A 19,892-nucleotide genomic window follows, 5' to 3' on the forward strand; every position below is an offset into this window, starting at 1 on the left:
AGCATTGGTAGCGTTTTACTGAGGAGCCATGGATGCTCCTGAAAACCAACGGATATGTATGGCAAGAGGTGGCTGGCCTCCAACTTCTCCCTCTTCAAGAAATGAAAATCCAGCACGTTTTCAACCCCACACATTCAGCTTGTTTAGCAAATACTTAGCAGTTAACAAGAGGGACACGCATCTCAAAGGCAGCCCTGAGGAGGGCGGGTGGTCCTGCATACTCGCTGTTCTCCAATTCACTCCTCAGGTCCAAAGCCCTTGCTCAGGCCACGAGCTGTCCTGAGAACGAAGGAGGTGCTCACAAGGGAGAGCATCCTTCATTAGGGCTAGGACCTGCAAGATTTACTCCGGACACCTGGCCAAAAGACCCTGCTGTCCACAGGCAATTCAGACGCAGCAATCCGGCATACCTCCCGTGCCCATACCCGGCAGCGCAGCCGGCAGCCACCTCCGAGACATTGCCTGGCATCGCAGCAGTGCTTGAGGAAAGGCACGGTGACGGTCCCTCTGCCAGCGCCCGCCGACACCGCCGCTCCCAGAAGAGCATCCGAGGACGGCGGTGGTCACCGCTGCCTTCTTCCCCCAGGCACCGCTCCTGCCGGGACCGGGGATGATGCTACCCTGGGGGACACCAGGCTGCGACATGAGCTTGCTGGCCAAACCACCCAAAAAGGCTCTGCTGGTACAGGTGTCACTCCGGACTGTATCCAGCGGTGGGCGAGGAGCGGCAGGCAGGGCAGCCCATCTCCTCCTCCCAGCCCCCAGGTCCGAGGACTGCACATGGGGGGCTGTGGAGGGTCCCAGAAGCCAGGCAAGCCTGTGTTGGCAGGCTGGCGAGCCCCGGTTCCCTGCCGTGACCCACTGGGCTGGGGTGGTGTTGGTGGGGAAGGGGCTTCGTGCTCCCCAGCCGGCTGCAGGAGAGCAGGCGGGTGGTCTGACAGCAGCCCGGAGGGACCCAGACAGGCGCCTGGGCGAAAGAGGAGGACGTGGGTTTCCAGTCGCCTTGCAAAGGACAGCAGTGACATCCAGAGGGCTTTTGGGAGCAGTGAGAGCGGGAGGAGAAGCCCAGGAGCCACGCGAACCTGCCTCGGTGCGAATCCCGCCAGCCCCAAGCCAGACCCTTGACACCCTTCACCAACACCCATCCCAAAAACTGAGGATGCGCTGGTGGGTCGCATCGCCGCTCGGGGCCACGGTGCGTCCAGCCTGGCTCAGAGCACGCTACGGCCAGGAGCACCCGACAGCGGTGGGGTACCGGGGGCTGCCAAAGCTCGGCGAGATGCCAGATGATCCAGGGCTTCACCATCCCACCTCATCCCATCCACAGAGATACCTCCCAGTGCTGGGGAGCCCTGCGAGCACCGACACGGGTGGGCATGACCCTGCAGCCCACCAGCACATCCAGGAAGGTGAAAGAGGGGAGTATAACAGCGATCAGTTATTCAGCTTGCTAGATAAGCACAAAGCGGGAAAAAAAAAACCAACAGCTTCCACCGGTCTGTTTTGCAGAGACGTTAAATCCATGCTGAAATCTTCCATCTCACAAGAATCAATATTTATGATCTGCATCTGGAGTTAATCTGAGATGGAGACATTTCCAATCTAAGGATCACTGCTAATGTCATCAGCAGTTTTCTACTCCTCACAGGAAAAATATTTACACCCTGGATTTTAACATCTTCATTAGGGCTCAACAAAGTCTAGATCAGCAACCCAGGTGTGATTTTTCTGATATTTCAATAATGTTATTTTTATCCTGGAATAAGATGAAAAGCTGAAATCAGGCATTTTACCTGGATTCTGTGATGGAAAAAGTGAAGCTGTGGAAATGTTGACATACTTGGGTTTCAGTATTGTTCCATCAATATATTTTTAATTGTCAAGATTGACATATTTTATTCTCTTTAGTTGAAAGAACCTGAAACACTTTGTTTGAAATCACTTTAGGACAAAATTGCGTTGTTCACCTGCCCTGTGAAGCAGCAGGACCAAGTTCATATTTCCAAGTCCCACCTCTTTCCTAGCTGCCTGGTGGGTAGATAGCATCTCCCATAACATAGCCAGATGTGTAGCTCAACTGATGCACCAGGTAGTTCAGAAATAAAAAAAGATGTATGTATTACTTTATGGAAAGTGTCCTCCTGTGGGTTCAGACCAGAGGACACAACGAGATGTGGAACTGCAAATTCCACAGAGCATGAAACACAGAAAAAGCTTTACTATTGCGCTGAACATACTTCATCTCTGCCCAGGGAAGTATCGGGCTGGCCAAAAATGCTCCAATGTGATTTTTCTGTCAAAAAAAATGAAAAAACGTCCTCCCCGCAGGACCGCGCAGCCCCTCCTGCCGCCCTTCTCCATCCCTGCCGTGCGGCTCGCGCCTCACCCCCAGCGTGCGCGGAGCCCGACGCACGGATGCTGAACGGCGACGCGGCTCTGGCAGCGCCTCGTAGGTTTGTGTCTTTGCACCTTCCCCGACACGACGAGGTCCGACGCTGAAATGTGGCTTCCCGGTGCCCTGGCAGAAACCGCCCCGGCCGTTTCTTCTGGCCGAAGCGGGGGGGCTGCCCTCTCCCCACCGCCAACAGATGCTATTTGTGCCAACGCCAGTTAGTTTGGGGTTTGTGGCTGAACCCAGCTGCCGAGCGAGCAATGCAGGCAACAAGCCAGCCCTGCCTGCATTCTGCCTGCGCTTTGCCACCAGACGCTTGTCCCTCGCTGTCACCCGGGGAAGGAAAAGCTTTGCCAGCTGACGGCAGTATCAGCCGTAAGAGGCAGCACCACGTTGCTCCTCCCTGCCAAAACTACAGGTGCCCTGCCTCATTACACCGGCGTCAGTAAAACGCAGTTAAAAAATGCAATTAGGATATTTAGGCATTAACCAACCCGCCTTTTTGAGGGGTCTTGCCTCTTAAGAGCAGCTGACGGGATTTTGCTCCCAAGCCACAGTGGGAGTTTCCCCTTCTGCCACGTTCAAGCAGGACCAGAGCTGCCCCACCAACGCGGCGAGAGGAGCAGGGGATGCTGCAGCGGTGCCCAGGGTTGGGTTATGGGGCATCTTCATCCACCCTGAGAGCTGGGGGGGGCTGCACTCCCTGCCCAGGTCTGGGTGAGATGCTCAGGGCATGCCCAGCTCTCGGCCATCACCCTTCGCGTGGGAGCTCCCCCTTCAATTTTTCCCCTGCCATGCCCCCCCCTCCAAGGAGCACAGCTGAGGACGGCGAGTGGGGAGACAAAAGGGGGTCAGGAGAGGGGCCAGAGGAGGTCCCTGGCCCACGGTGCCCGTCATGGCGTCAGGATTTATAACTGTATTAAATGGCATGACAGTCGGCCACGATAAATCAGCTCCCCTTCTTCCCAAATCACAGACAATAAAAGCTTTGGCAGTGAAAGTCATTCATCATCATAAAGACTTGAGACGTTCCAGCCATCAATTTCACTCACATCCTTAATACACTGGAGAGGAGTGGTGGAGTTTTAGGGGGGAAAAAAGAGAGGGAGAGAAGAAAGGGAAAAATAATTAAAAGAAAACATGAAGAAAGATTGGACAGGGATAATTACAAAGGTCAGAGAAAAGAGTCTCTTCAGGACTGCACTTTTGATGATGGGGGCAGAGCTGCCCTGCTCTCTGCGGGGCGTTTGTGATGCTGAGCAAAGCTGCAGGGCATCGCTACCACCCCGAGGGGTCCATGGGGGAAGCGAGGCTGGGAAGGATGCCCTGGAAGGATGTCCAAATGCCGTGCTGCCTCCTCACCCTTATCCAGAGCTGCAGGTTCATCGTGCATCCCCCCAGAAAGAAGGGGCCAGTGCGCAGCCACCCCTCATCCAGAGGTCTGCTGCAGCGAGGGGACCTTGGAACGGCCACCACGGAAAGGGAGCGCTTTGGTGAGGATCTGCAGGCAACGCCTTGCGGACGTAACCCTGCTGTCTATGAACCCTCAGGTGAGATGATGGACCAGAGCATTGGCTTTGCATCACTCCAAGGGGCCAAGCGTGGGACAGGCACCGCTGCCCGCCACATGCTGGCCAGGGTGGAGAGCCGAGCTGCTGGGGAGGCAGCTCTGATGGCGAACAGATGATGGGTGCGTTTCCAGGAACCGCAGACAAAGGGAGATGAGACTCAGCGGATGAGCCCAGCAGGGTTGACGGGCAGCAGAAGGTACAGCGCAGCCCCCATCAGGGCTCACAGGGCCACCTCCTGCTCCTCAGCCACCACCACCTCAACAAGATGAGGTTTTACTGAGTCCGCACCATGCTCAAAGGCACTGACGAATCCCCTTCACCACTGCTTCAGTACCAAAGCCATGGTTCGTAACACGCCCAAGGAGCGTCGCAGAGCCACTTTATCCACGTGACAGAAGGGCCCACCAATATCCCACTCATATCTTAAGACCTTAAGAGCTTCTCCCATTAAAACCTGGGCTGGTGAGACTTGCAGGTGGTGAACACCCCGGACAGAGTATGGACAAAATTTGTCTCCTGAGCAGCGAGCTGCACAAAGCAGCCTTGCGGCAGCGCATCCCCAAGCCTGTTAAGCAGCAACGAACCCTTATACAATGGACAAGGGTGCGCCTGGCCGTGAGCTGGTGATCCCACCTCCGCAGGACTTGATGCACCTCCCGCAGCCTTGCGCATCCTCACGGCGAGAGGCCACGGCAGCTGCCTGCACCTCTCGTGCTCTGGGCAAGGCAGCCGGGGTTGACAATGCTGCACAAACAACTGACCGCAGGGCGAACAACGGGTTGCACCAGGGTGGACGAAGCCACGGGGATGCTCTGGCGCAGGACGTGGGAGGCGCGTGGAGCATCTCCTGGTGTGACCCCAGCAGCCGCCGGCAAAGAGGCGAAGCTCTGCACCCCAGCACTCCACACGTGTAGGTACAGTGTGTAATGTATGGGACACTTGTCCTGTATGTCCCTGTCCCACAGTTTATTGCCAGTGCCTGCTTGTTCCTCTAAGAGCTGCCCTTTGCTTGCTGGGGAGCGGCCAGTGCAGCTCCATAGGGAGAGATCGGCAGGGAGACCTGGGGAAATGCTCTCCAGCCAGCTCGGGGTCCAGATGCAGCTCTACCACCCGGGCTGGTGCCTAAACCACCAGCTTGGCTGCCTCTGCACCAGCGTGGGACCAAGCCAGACCAGGATGCTTTTGGGTCTGCCTGTACTGGCTAGTGTAGGCAGGTCAGGCAGCACAGGACACAATTCTGCTCGGTAGTGAACAGCTATCAGACCAGTTCAAGACTACATCAGGGTCTGGAAACAGTTTGTATCCGTATTCCATCTTTATTGTAATATTAACAAGGACAGAAGGAGCAAAAGCAAGCCCTCTGTTTAGCATCAAAAAACCAGACTTGCTGACAAAGGGAGTCTCATCCACATCCCCCAATATCCTACACCTCTAATGTACTTTGCAATTATTGCAGCTGCAGCAGCATCTGCTGGCTTCCCACCACGCTCTTCCAAACCCTCCATCCTCCTGCAGATCCTCAAGCCTCAATGGCCCAGGACCACACTTCCCACAGAGGATGCTCACGTCTGGGGAGGCCACCACGTCCGGACCCACAACTGCCAGGAAAAAAACCTGCTGGGGAGGGGATAACCCATGTATGTCCCCTCTTTAGAGGGACATTGCTGATCCACAAACCTTTTTTGGGGAGCTAGTGCTCAAAAAAGGTACAGTCTCATCAGAGGGCTGAGCTCAAGGCATTTAGATTGTTGCAAAGAATGTATGATGAAAAGAAGGAAAACTCCAGTGGGACCCTGATACTCCTTTCATGCCCTCACTGAATTCACTTTTCAGCCACATCTATGTGAAAATCCCAAGTCACGTGTCAAGTCCGTGGCAGCACAGGCAGTCCCTGTCCCTGCTGATTCTCATGGGATTTCCACAAGCGATATTCCTCACTGTTGGTAGATGTGCCAGTTTCATCAAGCAGCTCAGAACCAGGCAACTTGTATTTTGAAGAAATGCCAGTGACATTTTCTTTTTTCCACTGCCTTTTGCCTATTGCATTTTCTTTTTCTTTTTTTTTTTTATTACAGTTTAACATTTTTATGAGAAATTACATCAAAACCTGAAATTCACACATTTTTGGCTTGTTGTAATATGATGTCATAAAGAAACAATGGCCCATTACAAAAAAGCCCCAAATGGGTCTATAAAATTTCTATCCATAGACAACACAGTGTTTTCCAGGGCCAGAATTACAGGAACAGCTCTTTCAAAGAAGATAGTAGGGAAAATAAGCACAAGCTTTCCTTCCTACTCTGCACCAGAAGATGTTCCCCTTCTCCCAAAACGCGCTGCAACGTCATTAAAATATCTGGATCCTTTGGCTTTCTCTCCCCTGGCTCAGCAATGGGCACTTTTGTGAGCTCCCGACTGGGAACAGCGAGGAGCTGTCGGTGGCATGGAGCCATCAGAGCTCCAGCAGCACCAACTCACCCCCGGTCCTGGCTCTCCGATGAAGTCATCTCTGATGAAGCCATCTCTGATGGCCTCCCACAGACCACAGCACGAAGCTGGGGAGCCTGTCCCCTCAAGCTCCGCAGGGCTCCTCAGAGCCAAGATTTCGGGAAGCACTGACATTGCTCGGTACCTGGAGGCAGCATCACCCACCAGGCTTTCTGCTCATGAGATTTTGATCACTTTACACTTTGCGGCTTGCTTTCTTGAGTCCTCCTAAGTTTCTCCTAGCCTTCCCCTAGATTAAAAAAAAATTTTAAAAGGCATGTTCCCGTTTCTATGTGATGGTATGACAGTGCGAGCCGATGGCAGAGAGCAAGCGTCCCCATGACATGCTCTCCATTGCCCAGCGCTGCACGTAGCCCTCAAATTGTCTCTGTTTTACCATTCCCTCCACTCACTTCCCACACTGCCTGTCTGACAACTCACCTTCCCCTGTGTAGACTTGCAGAATCTCCCAACTGGTCAGGTATCAGATGAGAATTAACTCTTATTTGGCCAACTAAGGTCACCTATCATTAGTGGTGTAGCAAGTTTGGAGGTGTCTTCAACCACTGTCATCTAAACAATTACCTCGCCCTAGAAATGGTATCTGCAGCCCAACTCAGACTGCCACTTGACTTTATTTTTGTGCTGTGCATATGCACAGATGCCAACACGTCCCTCTACCCACCTGGAAATATCATTCTGGTGGCTTGCACACACACTCTCAGATGTTTTGCTATTGTGGCAGGCCAAAAAAAGCAATTTAGGAAGCATTTATGCTAACTGGAGTGTTTTCCTTTTTTTTTTTTTATTTCCAATTTGACATCTACGACAGATTTACAGCATTCCTCTGGCAGCAAAAAAATGCCAGGACTGAATTGGCCATTGATGCCCTAAAGCAGCGAGCTGCCCTGCCAGCTCTGGGCACCCGAAGCCCCGGCTGCTGCGGCAGTGTCACAGCCGTGGGTGAGTGTCCCCAGGACAAAAACTCCAACGGGACACGCTGCGGGTGGCACTGGCAAGGCATTTTCCACCCACCTGTGTGGAGTCGGTTTGATGCCCAATTTTTTTCAGGGCGTTTCGGACCAGGGCGAGCACCAGATGAGGCTGCTCAGTCTGTTTGCAGAACAAGCCCCAGCCCCACCGCAATCAGGACCGGTGCGGGGACACCAGAACCCTCTTGTTTTAATCCTCCTGCCATGGCTGCTCGATTTAAAATTGTATTTATTATCCATACCACAGCGGTATTGGGGGCAGGGGGAAACAGATTTAATTAATTAGAGATTGCAAAATCCTTAAGTAAAAGATGCTATGTAAATGCAAATTGTTATTATACATGCTTTGCACCAAAACATGTTTACCATAGTTAAATTCAACATTTAAATCCACAGCCAAACTCCCAACAGAGTCAGGCTGTACATCATCAAAAGAGGCAGTTAATAGCCTAGGTCTTAGTGGGGTACAAGTGGTCTCGTTTGCTTTCTCAAATGCGCTTGTTCTTTTTTAATGGCAAGATAAGAATTCATAAAAATGGAAAAATTCAACAGTGTTTCAGTTAGACTCTGTCCTGTCATTAAAAATGACACTTTTGTTTTTCAGATTGGCTGCCTTTCCACGGGAGTTTATGTGGCCTTTTTTCAAGTCTTTAACATGACAGGCCCTATTGGGAGTGACGAATAGATTATTGGAAAATGCATCTGCACTTTTATCTATTAAATGTAGAGACTAAGCTGTAAATCTAGCATTATGCTGCACTAGAAACCAGCCATCTACCAACACCGATTTGCACTTCAAAACAGTCCCACAGAAATTAAAATATAATTTGGTGATAATGTTTAAACACTGATGAACATTTCCACATAGAGACAGATTATATGACCAAAACATAATAGCCTTGGAAGAAGACTTTTTATTATTGCTATTGCACTTAGCCAACAAAAAATTTAACAAAGCATTTTTCCAGAAGAAAAAGCAATTTCAACAAAACCGAACCTTTTCTTTACTTTCTTCAAAACTGTGTTGATCTTAGGGGGAAAAAAAAAAAAGAAAGAAAAAAAAGAACAAAAGAATTGTGAAAATGTTACATTAGTCTTATTTCAGAGAGTTGGAACAGGAAGTATAAATTGTTCACTTTGAAACTACTTTTCATTAAAAACCTGCAAATATTTTTTAATCGGAAATCAAAATAATTTAAATCCTTTCATTCAGCTAGTCAAAACACAGCTGTAAAACTGATGCTTACCAGTATTTCAGCAAACGTCAGCTGGACAACGAGCAAAATAAATAGATGAGAGAGCTTCCTCACCCACCTACTCCACTTTCAGGCACATCCCAGTACCGGCAGACCCTCAGAAGGTACCAGTGGTCCCAGTTCCATGGACTGCAGACTGTCCTAGAGCCACCCTGGGAACAGTCCCACCAAAGAGACAATGACACACAGCTCCTACCCAGCAATACAGAAGCAGCGTGCCTACCACAGAAACACAGAGTAGCTGAGGTTAGAAAGCAACTCAGGAGTTCACCCAGTCCAACTCTCTTGCTCAGAGCAGGGTTGCGTAAAGCAGGCTGCCCAGGACCACGTCAAATTGGGTTTTCGAACATCTCCACTGCCTCTCTGAGCAACCTGTGCCAGCGTTTCACCACCCTCACGGCAGAAAGGTTTCTTCTCACGTGTAAGAGGAGTTTCCCGTGTTTCAGTTTGTGCCTGTGGCCTCCTGCCCGGTCACTGGCCACCACCAAGAAGAGTTGGCTTCTATTTGCTTTGCCTACTCTCCACCAAGCATTGATGCACATGGGGAAGGCTCCCTCTGAGAGCCTCCCCTTCCCAAGTGCAAACACTCCCTGCTCTATCAGGGCACACCATCACCGCTTCCAAGCATGCACACGAGTTTCTGGCCCCATTCCCTGCACCCTTCTGCACAAACTGCTGCATCTGCTGGCTGCTCCCGCTCTTGCTCTCTGTCAGGTGCACTCCAGTCCAGTTGCTTGCATAGGACCCGTCCTTCACATCAGCTCGAAAACTGCTTGACCCTCCCTAATCAGGAGTCAGCTGGAGACCAAAGCTCAAAGCACCCTTTGATCAGGAGTATTGTGATCAAGTGTGTTATAAGACCCCCTGACTTGGGTTATGCAAAAAGTAGATGTCTAGTCCAAACTCAATGCCCAAGCTCTTGCCTGCGGAGAGACGAAGGTGTTTCCAGACTCCTCCACCCAAAGGCTGGTGTCTAGGGTTGCTCAGATGAACCCTCCATCCATAGGCTGAGAAGGATCTGTTGCCATTCTTCTGCAGGCGATGAGCATCCTATATGCCACTTGTTTCGTTATTAAAAACCCAGTAAGTCCTTCTGGATTGCATTGAGCTAAATGCTAAATATTATCAGTGTTTAATCCTGGCAAGAGATCAGCCTGGGATTTTAGAGGAGTGGCTCTTCCTTCTTTTGAAGGCATGAGAATCCACGTTGGCTGCAAACACTGACCTGCCCAGGGATGATCCATTTTTGGCAAGGTTTCCTGCAGTGCCACCTTCTTGTGCCTGGCTTCAGAAGTGACCAACAATATCTGCCATTCAACAAAACCTGGCGAAACAGTGGCTCATAAATTGCAGTCACAGCATGATGGGATGAACAAAGCAGGATGAAGAGTCTGGAAACAGACTTCTATGAGACCGAGCACTCCTAAGGAAAAGCACTCTGAGAGGCCAGCAGAGGACTGTACTTTACAGCAGAACAGTAGCAAGAAATGGCTTGTCTTTCAACACGCATTTATCCCATGTTAGCATTTTCATCTCCTAACTACAAAAATTTGACAAAATATGCAGGAATATGGAAGGTTAAACACATCCCTGTTACCTCCATGAGCCACAGATCTGTGCCACCTATGAAGAAATAACTACCTGGCATAATATACTACATCTAAGGTGTTGGATGCACCCACACTAAGGAAAAAGTCAAGCTGATCTCTCCTGGAGTGGAGGAGCCTGCTCAGCCAGATGCATTTGTCCCACTCACTCTAGGTTCAGTTCAGCCTGAAGTCTGGGATCAGTTACACCTGGTGTCTGAGTCCAGCAACCCAAGCCAGAGCAGACAGCCGTTGAGAATATCTCTCCTTTCCCCATCCCTCCAGACAACAAAGTGACTCTGCTCCTGGTTTTGTTTGGTTTCTTCTCACCTTTTTGACGTGCACACAAAATGTGCAGGAAAGCCAATGCGTTTGGCCCTACGGGACCAGTGTCTCCAAGGCTGACCCCACAAAGGAGCACATAAGGTAATACTCCTTCTGCGGTGTGGTTACAAGGTTGAGTGCCAAGGATAAGGAATAACCTGTCCGTATTTGGCAGAGTCTCAGTATCTCCCTGCACGGGTGTGTAAGCTGCAAAATGCACCGCAGCCCTGCTCATCAGTACAGCTGCAAGAGGACACGTTTATCAGGCTGGAGTGCATCTGAGAGTGTCTTGGCAGCAACGAGGATGAGCAGGTGAGCAAAGGGTGATGGAGATGTCCCAGTGTGGGAGAAGACCAGGCTCCCCCACTCCAACATTGGCCGGTGGAACAAAACCGAAGCCCACTGCCAACGCTTTGCTCTGCGCTGCTTCTTTTAATGGAGCGATGTAGAGTTCACGTCAGGTCCCACTACGGTGGAACACACTTTTTCGGCTGCTGGGTGAGGCTGGCCGACAGTCGGTCCTGGCTCTGCTAATGCAAGCTGACTCTGCAGCCAGCCGCAGCCAGGGCTGCCCACAGGTTTGTCAATCCGCCCTCGGTGCCGTATCGGAGAGCCACACGAAGGTGTCGATTTAGCACGACTTTGTCCTCTCAAAGTGATACTGACCACGCTGAAATCAGCAAGCCGGAGCAGGGAAAATGCATCTGCAGGTAATTAGTAACAATCACAGGCTGCTTGGAAACTGCTGACTACAGCAGTAACGAGCTGGGCACATGTCATTGGCTTGTAAATGGACAGAGCACTTACAGACCATGGCAGCAAACAGTAAGGGAAAGGGGTTTTTTTTAACTTAATATTTAATGTGTTATAAACACAATGCAGAGAAATCAAGTGGTTCTCTAATCAGAAGTTTGGCTGCTGGTCCCTAATACAACAGAGTTGGTGGATGAAGTGGTACTGAGAACTGTTACTAAATTTTCCTTAGATGTATTCTAGCAGGAAGTACTGGCATGAATGCCAGTGTTTAAGCAATCATTTCATCTTCGAGAAATAACCCAAATGTTTTGATCTACCAGCTTGCTGCGAAATAGAAGTTTTACATATTCTACCAACTGCACCAGAGGATTCTTTGCATCTCAACCCTCAACATTGCTTTGCCACCCACACACCACAACCTGGCAACAAGAGCAATGAAAGACTATGATCATAATTCACTTCAGATCTCCAGCCTCAGCTTTATTTGCATCAAATTCTTTTACAGTGTGTCTTACAGGCTTAAGACTGACAAGATGAACTAGACTTAGGTCTCTTCACATATGGCAGACCAGAAAGTCTCCAGACTTTCTCATAAAAACTGATTAAGCTTGAATGGCAGATATCAGCTATCAAAAGGACATAAGCGTTCTTGGCTCAAACTCCTGTATGTCATATTTCAAGTTCTTTATCCACAAAAATGCAGCTTTTCAGCCCTACGCCCACCAAGAGCCCCACTCTCTGTTGAAGCGTCATGCAATCACACGTTCACAGCTCTGCTTCACACACACCAGAAAAGCTCCTGGTACAAACAACATTTCCAACCAACAGACTGTTCTGGATATTACAATTCACTTGCCAGTGTTTTAAGCAGCTCTTGGTCTCACGACAGTGAAGCTGTTACGAAAGTGTTTATAATCTGGAATGACAACTGAGAGTGAGGTCAACCTCTCAAGCCATTAGCACCACCAGACACAGACTTTCAACATTTTGAGGAGCTTTATCCAGCCACCCCTCACTTTTACAGCTCAAAACACACTACCTAGCATGACTGAAACAACTTGTCCCCCAAGGGCTTGGCTTTCAGTGTCCTGTTCTCAGTTTGCTTGGACGCATCAGAGGACAGCCTGTCCGGAGCAAGGAAGAGTAGAAATACTCAAAAAACGGTGAAGAAACTAAAAGCAACCCAACTTTCTGAATCTCAAGAAAAGACTGGAGTTCAAGTTGTCCACTCCTCCTCCAATGAGGAGCAATTTGCAGGAGAAATGTGATCACAGATCTGGAAGGCTCAGGCTCTTGCCTGCCAGACAAGGGGCCAAGGTCCAGGACCTGCCTCTGGCAGGACCTCTCATGAATCTGTTCCTGACCACCAAAGTGGGGCTGATACAAAGCTAACCTTCTTCCAGGTGTTGCCTCCCTTATCTACCACCTAAACCCACCCACCCACCCTGGTTGCAGCTCAGGAACACTGAATCACTGAATTTTACCATGGCTTTGGTCACACCACAAATGACAAAAAAGCTCCCAGAGGGCAAAGTACGTGATGTGTTAGCAAACATTTCTTGGACCTTGCAGTCATAACCACCATTGTGTATCATTGCCCAGTTCCTTATAATTTTCAGTGATATGTACTACAGATGAAAGGCCAGTAGTAATATGCCACTTTTGGTTACAAGTGAAAAAGGATCAATAAATGTGTCTCCCTCTTCCAAAACCCCTGTCCCATCAATGAAAATAGGGTGGGAAAATAGGCATGACTGAAAAAGTGAGTTAATTCTTGGGAGAGAATGGAGAAGTCTGTCCAGAGGTATGGTGAGAAATGCGGCACCTAGTGTGTCCCCCATGACACGTCTTGCACATTACAAAGTACGGCTTACTGCTTAAACCCTTCTGCCCCCAACAGTCTGCACATCCCTTCAGCTCGTTAGGAAAGCCTCAGGGCAGAGAGCGCGGTATCATACATGCCCAGAGCTACAGCACCCAGATTGTGCCAGGGGCTTCTGGGTGCTCCCAGAGCAGGAGCAGCACAAAACAGCTGCTCTGGGTGTTAGGAAAGGAAAAGGGAGGATAACAATCAATCTTCTCCGAAAATGTATCAGAAGGCATAGGTTTTAAAAGGGTTTTGATATGCTCGTGTAAATCTAAGTTTTATGAATGCAGGTGTTAGAAAACTCTACAGCAATATCAAATTAAAGATATAAATACCTACTGCCTTGTAAAATGTGTTCTGTTATAGCTCTCACCCTGTCACATTTAAGACCAATGGCAGGTTTTTTCTAGGCTTGCTACTCATAAAGCCTGCTCCACGTTTTTGATGAGAACTAGTAAATTTAACATTTTGAACTTTTGCTCAAGTATAGGTAATGTCACCATGCAAAATCTGTAACGAGCTCCGCAGCGTCACTTCTGTAGTCAGTTTTGCTCTAACAAACGTAATCAGTCAGCTCACCAAACTCTAAGGAAGTAGTAACGTAAGAAGCACGAGAAGTGCTTAAACCAGCATAAAAAAACAACCGCTGCTGAAGTATCAAATCAAAACAACAGCTTTTGGCTGAACCTCATATTGGCCAGGTGCAGATCTTGGATAGGCAGTTTCTTAGAAGAAGACAGAAGTGAGGAAGCACTCAGCTTCTCTATCATCTTCTTGCCTTCCTAACTTCCACTCCTTGATAATGCAACCCAGTAATTTCCTGCTATTTTGCCTCCCCCTCAAGACACAGGTCCCACCAGTTCCCATCCCGCACTGTAAGCTGCAGATGTTCCCAGCTGGGAGAGCCCCAGACAGCGATGCCCACAGCACCCTCTCGTGCGGTCCACGGTGCTGCTGGGCTGCGCTCATCGGCAGAGCACAAGTGCCTCTAACAGGGCTTCAGGCTTGTCGCAGGGGCATGGACTTGGATGAGCAAGAGACAAACACCCAGAAGATGAACAAAGGGCAGCAGGACATCCATGACGGGCCAAGGCAGCCTTGCAATGAGCTTCAGGCTTCAAAGAAAGGCACAGGGAGCTCTGTGGCAAACATTTACAGAATAATTTGACTTAGGAGGCTTTTCTTTTTAACTTCCATAGGCTGTACGAGTGGCTTGTGACCCCAAACATGATGGTTCATGGTCCTTCTTTTGTATTCATTTTAGATTCCTTCTATTCCATGATTCTATGATTGTCTCTATATATCTATATCTATGCTCTATCTCCCTGCTTGTTATAAGCCACCATGTCCAGAAATCCCTCTTTCTGCCCACCCATCCACCCCTAGACACCTTTCTTATCTATGGGTTTACTGCTCAAACCACCCATCCAGTACTCAACAGTTATTTCAAGGACAGTCTTCCCTCCCACTGCAAGGGAAACATAGATTTCCTTATGGTTCATGTAACTCTCTAATTTCTTTTGAATAATCCTAAACTTTTGGCAAGAAAAGCTAAAGACTGATGCCATATTGGGTTAAAACAATTTTGCAACAACATCTGTTTTCAAAACTGCCCTTCTGCTACACGACATCATAGTGCTTTCAAGATACAATAATATTATACTAACAACAGTATCACCTTCCCTTTAGCAACAAAATAAACAAGTAACTCCAATCTTTGGTAAAATTAAGAAAATCCGATGACAAAATCTGCACAGGTTAGACACACAGACAGAAGTAATGCACAGAGGTAACATGCATATGAAACATAGAGCCTTAAATTTTAAAATCCCTTTTTTCTGATTCCCACAATTCCTTCGGGACAAAATTTCATCATTTTCTTACCATTTGGGCAATCTCCTTCCAAGAGATGTGGTCAGTCCCAAATAACTAGGTGACCAAAGCATTTATCAAATTCTAGCTGTTCCTTAACTCTCACCCTACACCTGCTAAATAAATGAAGACGATGCTGCATTCCTTGAACAAACAATCTTTGCTTTTCATTTAAATGCTTAGACTTAGTGCACAATTACAATTCCAGAAATGATACAACACGTGAGCATTTATAGGAATCAAAAGCATCCAAAATTCAGGCTAGTTTGAACTGTCATAAAAACCCCATCCAGTCAAACATGCCAGGTGCCTTTATGAAAAATGAGCAACAAAGCCCAAAAGCAGAGGCAGGCATTCTGTTTTTTGGTTGCATGTTGGTACTCGGGATGCAGGTTTGGGGTGGAGGGGACATATCCCTTCCCAGCCAAGAGGGATGACTGCTTCGTCTGTTGGCTCCAAGTGAACACTGCTGATTTACACAAGCCATGCACCTGACTTGCAACACAGCTGCTACGAAATTGCAGTTAAAAAGAGACTTTCTGAGCAAATGACTCCACAGCTCCTCCATAAAGGGCATCACCCTGCAATATGCACACACACACACACTTCACACCACTTATTGGCATTGGAAAATTGCTTACCTGTGACGATAGGATACGACTGAGGTCCTGGAACGCTCGCTCCCAAATCTGCAGAAGTAGGGCTGGTTATATTGGCCTTCATGTCATCTAATCCCCCAGCTAACGATGCCATGGCTGAGTATTCAGTTGCCTGGAAAAAGAAACAAAAGGCATTTTAGCAATAATAAATTTACTGTTCAAGAGCTTTTGCCTGTATGACAAAATGTAGATGCAATACAGAACTCAAAAATCCTTTGTTCAGTCAGTTTTAAAGGCAATATCCATTTACACAGGACTGTTAAGCATTCAAAATGCTCAATAAGTGGGTCTTTGCTTATCACCGATGTTCCCAGAGAACACCAAAATGGGCTTTCTTTATAAAACCGAAGCCAAACTCATCAACATGTAACAAGGCTTTACTTAAAGAGGAAATCTTGTAGAGTAACTGGGGGCTGTAAATGCTGAGTGCAAGTTACTTGCCTGTTAAAGAAAAACGTTCGTGCTGGTTTACCTGAACTCTTCTTATTTCAGTGGTGGCACTTCAAGAGACATGCACTAACGAGCAGGTGGGAATGAGGTGTCCCATTTCCCCCCTTTTCTTGGGAATGCTGTATTTCCCCATCATCTCACAAGAAATAAAGCACACATAAATAAAAGTGTTTGCTTAATGAATGAATTTGTAGCCAACTGTTTCTAAATCCAAATTATTTAAAAATAAATCACCTGACTGTTGTAAGGATGCTCTCTCATCTCATGGGAATTTTATAATCTCATTAGCTGAAGCTACGGTAAATGAATGCAGGTCCTCGGAAATCAGATTGTTTCTGTCCGTGTCGCTACAGCAATCTACAGCAGGTGAGGCCAATCCACACATCCAGAAGGACTTCCATGTACACAGCAGAAAGTTTATATTCATTTGCGTTTTTCCATGATTTCTTATTGTCAGGATCATTCACACAAAACTGGGAAGTTTCCTTTCAAAGTTCTCCATTCCCTGTTGTTACTTAAAGTTGCCACTTTAAGTTTTAATCCCTTATTTGTGAGATCATAATCATGCCTGTAACAACTGGACGATGACAACTTTAAGTGAAAAACAGCAAAAGGAACAGATAAACTGAAGGACACCCACCCTGAGGCTGATTCCCACTGTATTTCTGCAGACTAAGTCAATGCAGAAGCTGTGCAGAGCTGAAGCAATGTAGGGCAACCCAGGACCCTGTGATTCTTCTGAGTGACCAAATCAGAAAGTTAACCTTTTTCTTTTTTTTTTTGAGGAAACAGAAGCTGATCTGATTGAGCACGTCTTTCTCCCTCTTGCAAGTTTCTCGGAAGCGTCTGAGAACCCAGCACACAAGCTGGTATTTGCCATGAGCTCAGCACTTTGGGTCAGATATATGTTTGTGTCTCTGTTGCTCAGTTCTCACTCAGAGAGAAGTTAATTTACATGGATAACCTTGTATTAGCAGGTCTGTGTTAATACGCATGTTTCTTCTGAGGATGCAATCTGTGCGAGGCATGAGCACACCCTGTCACCTTGAAGGATCCCCCACACAAACCTCTTGCAGATGAGCATGTCAAATACATTTTGCCGGTGACCAGCTGCTGGCCACCCTGTCCCTTCACCTGGCCCACAGATCAGCGCTACAGGGTCCTCTGGACCAAAGGCTTCTCAGCAGTGACCCGTCTCCTATGCTCCTCCCTGACCTTTGCATTAAATTTGTCCTATTCCTCAGCCCTTTCAGCTTATTCCTCCTCTGACACCCTCCGTGCCCTCACGTTTCCCTCACCTTCACGCACCCAGCACCCTTCTTCTACCACTGCTGCCCACACCTCTGCTTCAGCCCCACTTCTGCACCCTGGGGAGGACAGCCCCTGGAGCATCCCTCCTCTGCAGAGGATGCCAGCGATGCTCCCAGCCTTCCTCCTTCCTACAAGGGCAACCGAAGCTCCTTCTTCTCATTCCACATCCTACCAAGGTGCATTTTCCAGCCTTCCCACGCCACTCCACACACTGTCCTCCGTCTGCAGCCCCACCTTCCCCCTGCACTGGCCACGTGCACGTGCAGCAGCACTGCTGCATTTTTTTCGCTCCCCGAAGCCCTCATCTGACAAGACACCGGAGGAACACCAGCACGGCTGCAGGCCTGCAGGGACATCCCGGGCAGCCGGCGATGCATGAGTGGCATGGGATGGGCCGGCAGCGCAGCAGAGGAAAAAGCTGTCCTTGGGCGCTGCTGTTTGGTATTTCTGATGTCTGCAGAAGAGCACACACCGCTCCCAGGGGAAGGATGCCTTATTTCACCCCTGCTGCTCTAAGAAAGCTGTAACTGCAACGTATCCAGGCTAGAAAATTTCTACGTATCTTCCCACGGCACACCAGTACACCGCTCCCCACAGGCAGGGTATGAACATGGCTTCCAGCTTATGAAGGGGGAGCTGGCCACTTGCAGTTTGGGAGGGAGGCATCCAGCTGTGCCACAGGCTCGGCCACATGCACGTCGAAAGCCCACAGCGAAAAGCGGCTTTTGAGGACACCGCTCCTCGCACAAACCCAACCGGGACCAGACCCCTGGCTGCGAACCCCAGACGCGGGAGTCCGAAGCAGGCTGCAGATGTCGAAACACCACAGCTTGCTTCCTTCCTCAGGTCCGAGGAACCGACCTCGGAGGATGCAGGACCAGGTCTCACCTCTTAACTGTAACGATCTGGAAGCACCACCACATCAACGAACCGCGAGCTTGGCTCTTCAAGCTCGGAGGGACTGACCAGTTTGTCAGAAGCAAGCGGCTATCAGGGTGTAGCACGTCCGACGGGGGGGCCAGGACGGTGGTACCCCGTCCTCACCCACGTCACCAGGAGATGGAGTGACGTGCAGCAGCACGGTCCTGCCGCCGGCAGCACGGCCCCGTCTCACCAGCTGCAGCAGGACGGCCCCAAACCGCAGACCCTTCTGCAGACCAGAGGGACTGGACGAGTTACGGCTGCCCGGCACGGCGCGGAGGGAGAGTCCACGGCTGGGTAGGGATCCAGGAGATGGAGGTGTGGGAAATAGATTTGGGCTCCCTCCCTGCTTTCGTCCCAGTAGCTTGCTGCCGACAGGAGCTGCACCTCTTTTGCAATGGCCCAACAAGCTTTCCCGGGGTAAGAACAGTGGGATTTTCAGGGATTTTCCAGCTGCCTCCCTGTTGCCCTGGCAAGACTCTGCCCACATCCCTCCTCGGAGCCACCGGCAGCCGCACCGACCATGCACCGACCACCGTCGCTGCTCCCAGCACCCAGGCGGAGCGAGCCCGGACCATCAGGCAGCCCCGACCGCTGCTGACCCCCCCACCTCCTCACACAGTCCTGATGGAGTGACCTGGCAAAGGAGCAGCTCGGGATGGCCGGGCACGGCCAGGGGTCCCTCCCTGCACAGTGGGAAGCCTGACCTGCTGCTCGGTAGGTGAAAAAGCAAGAGTCGGGTGTTCAGTACCCTAGAAATTACCTGAAAAATGACTGCCTGCGGTTGTACCACGCACTGTCTCATCAGCATGGAGCACCACTGCCATAGCATGGAGGAGAGAAAACACAGACACGTGAAAACGAGGAATATATAAAAGGAGAGACCGAGAAGGACAAACTGGAAGAAGGGGCAAGATGGGGTCTCACGTGCTCCCCCTGCCCCATCCCGCTCGGCTCGGGCAGACGGGACCTGGGTGCCTGGCAGGGGGCTGGGCACGGGCCCCCCCCCCCAGCAGGCACGGTGCCCAGTTGGGGTGGGGAGGAGAGGGGTGGTCTCTGCGCGCCCATGGGCAGCAGCACACCCCCCCTGCGACGGGCAGCGGGGTCTGCACGGCCCGTCCCCCGCCAGCCTTCACTGCAGAGTGCAAATGGGAAGGTTTCTGTGCTGGGAGAAGTTTCACCTCCTCCACTGCAAAAGCTTCATTTCTAAGTATTACCACCCCCGGGGTGGGGGCAGATGGAGGGAAAAGGGGTGCAAGAGTGTTTCAGTACCGTTTTCAAGCAGTTTACGTAGTGTGGCAGGAGGCAGGCTCTGCTGTCTCGGGCCACGCTACAGTGGAGTCGCAAAACAGCCCATCGATGGCTTCGCCCTGTGCTTTTCCTAGAGAAGATGCCTGAGCATAACCCACCGAAAGGCCAACCCACCCTACATGCACAGCAACTTCCTC

The 19,892-nt window shown here is 49.8% G+C and overlaps 1 protein-coding gene across 7 annotated transcripts in view; it reads right to left on the reverse strand.

Moving 5' to 3' along the window:
* The window catches only part of PAX5 (paired box 5), a 137,193-nt gene that overhangs the window by 46,558 nt on the left and 70,743 nt on the right, over window positions 1-19,892 (reverse strand). For 6 of the 7 annotated variants that reach the window (XM_069775978.1, XM_069775977.1, XM_069775974.1 and 3 more), the window contains one exon: window positions 15,745-15,874. In XM_069775978.1, coding sequence (XP_069632079.1) covers window positions 15,745-15,874 — 130 coding nt within the window. Of the gene's footprint in view, window positions 1-15,744; window positions 15,875-19,207; window positions 19,265-19,892 lie in introns of all 7 variants that reach the window. The other variant, XM_069775971.1, reaches the window with a different exon arrangement.

The sequence above is a fragment of the Haliaeetus albicilla genome, chromosome Z (assembly GCF_947461875.1).
Source record: "Haliaeetus albicilla chromosome Z, bHalAlb1.1, whole genome shotgun sequence".
Classification (NCBI taxonomy): domain Eukaryota; kingdom Metazoa; phylum Chordata; class Aves; order Accipitriformes; family Accipitridae; genus Haliaeetus; species Haliaeetus albicilla.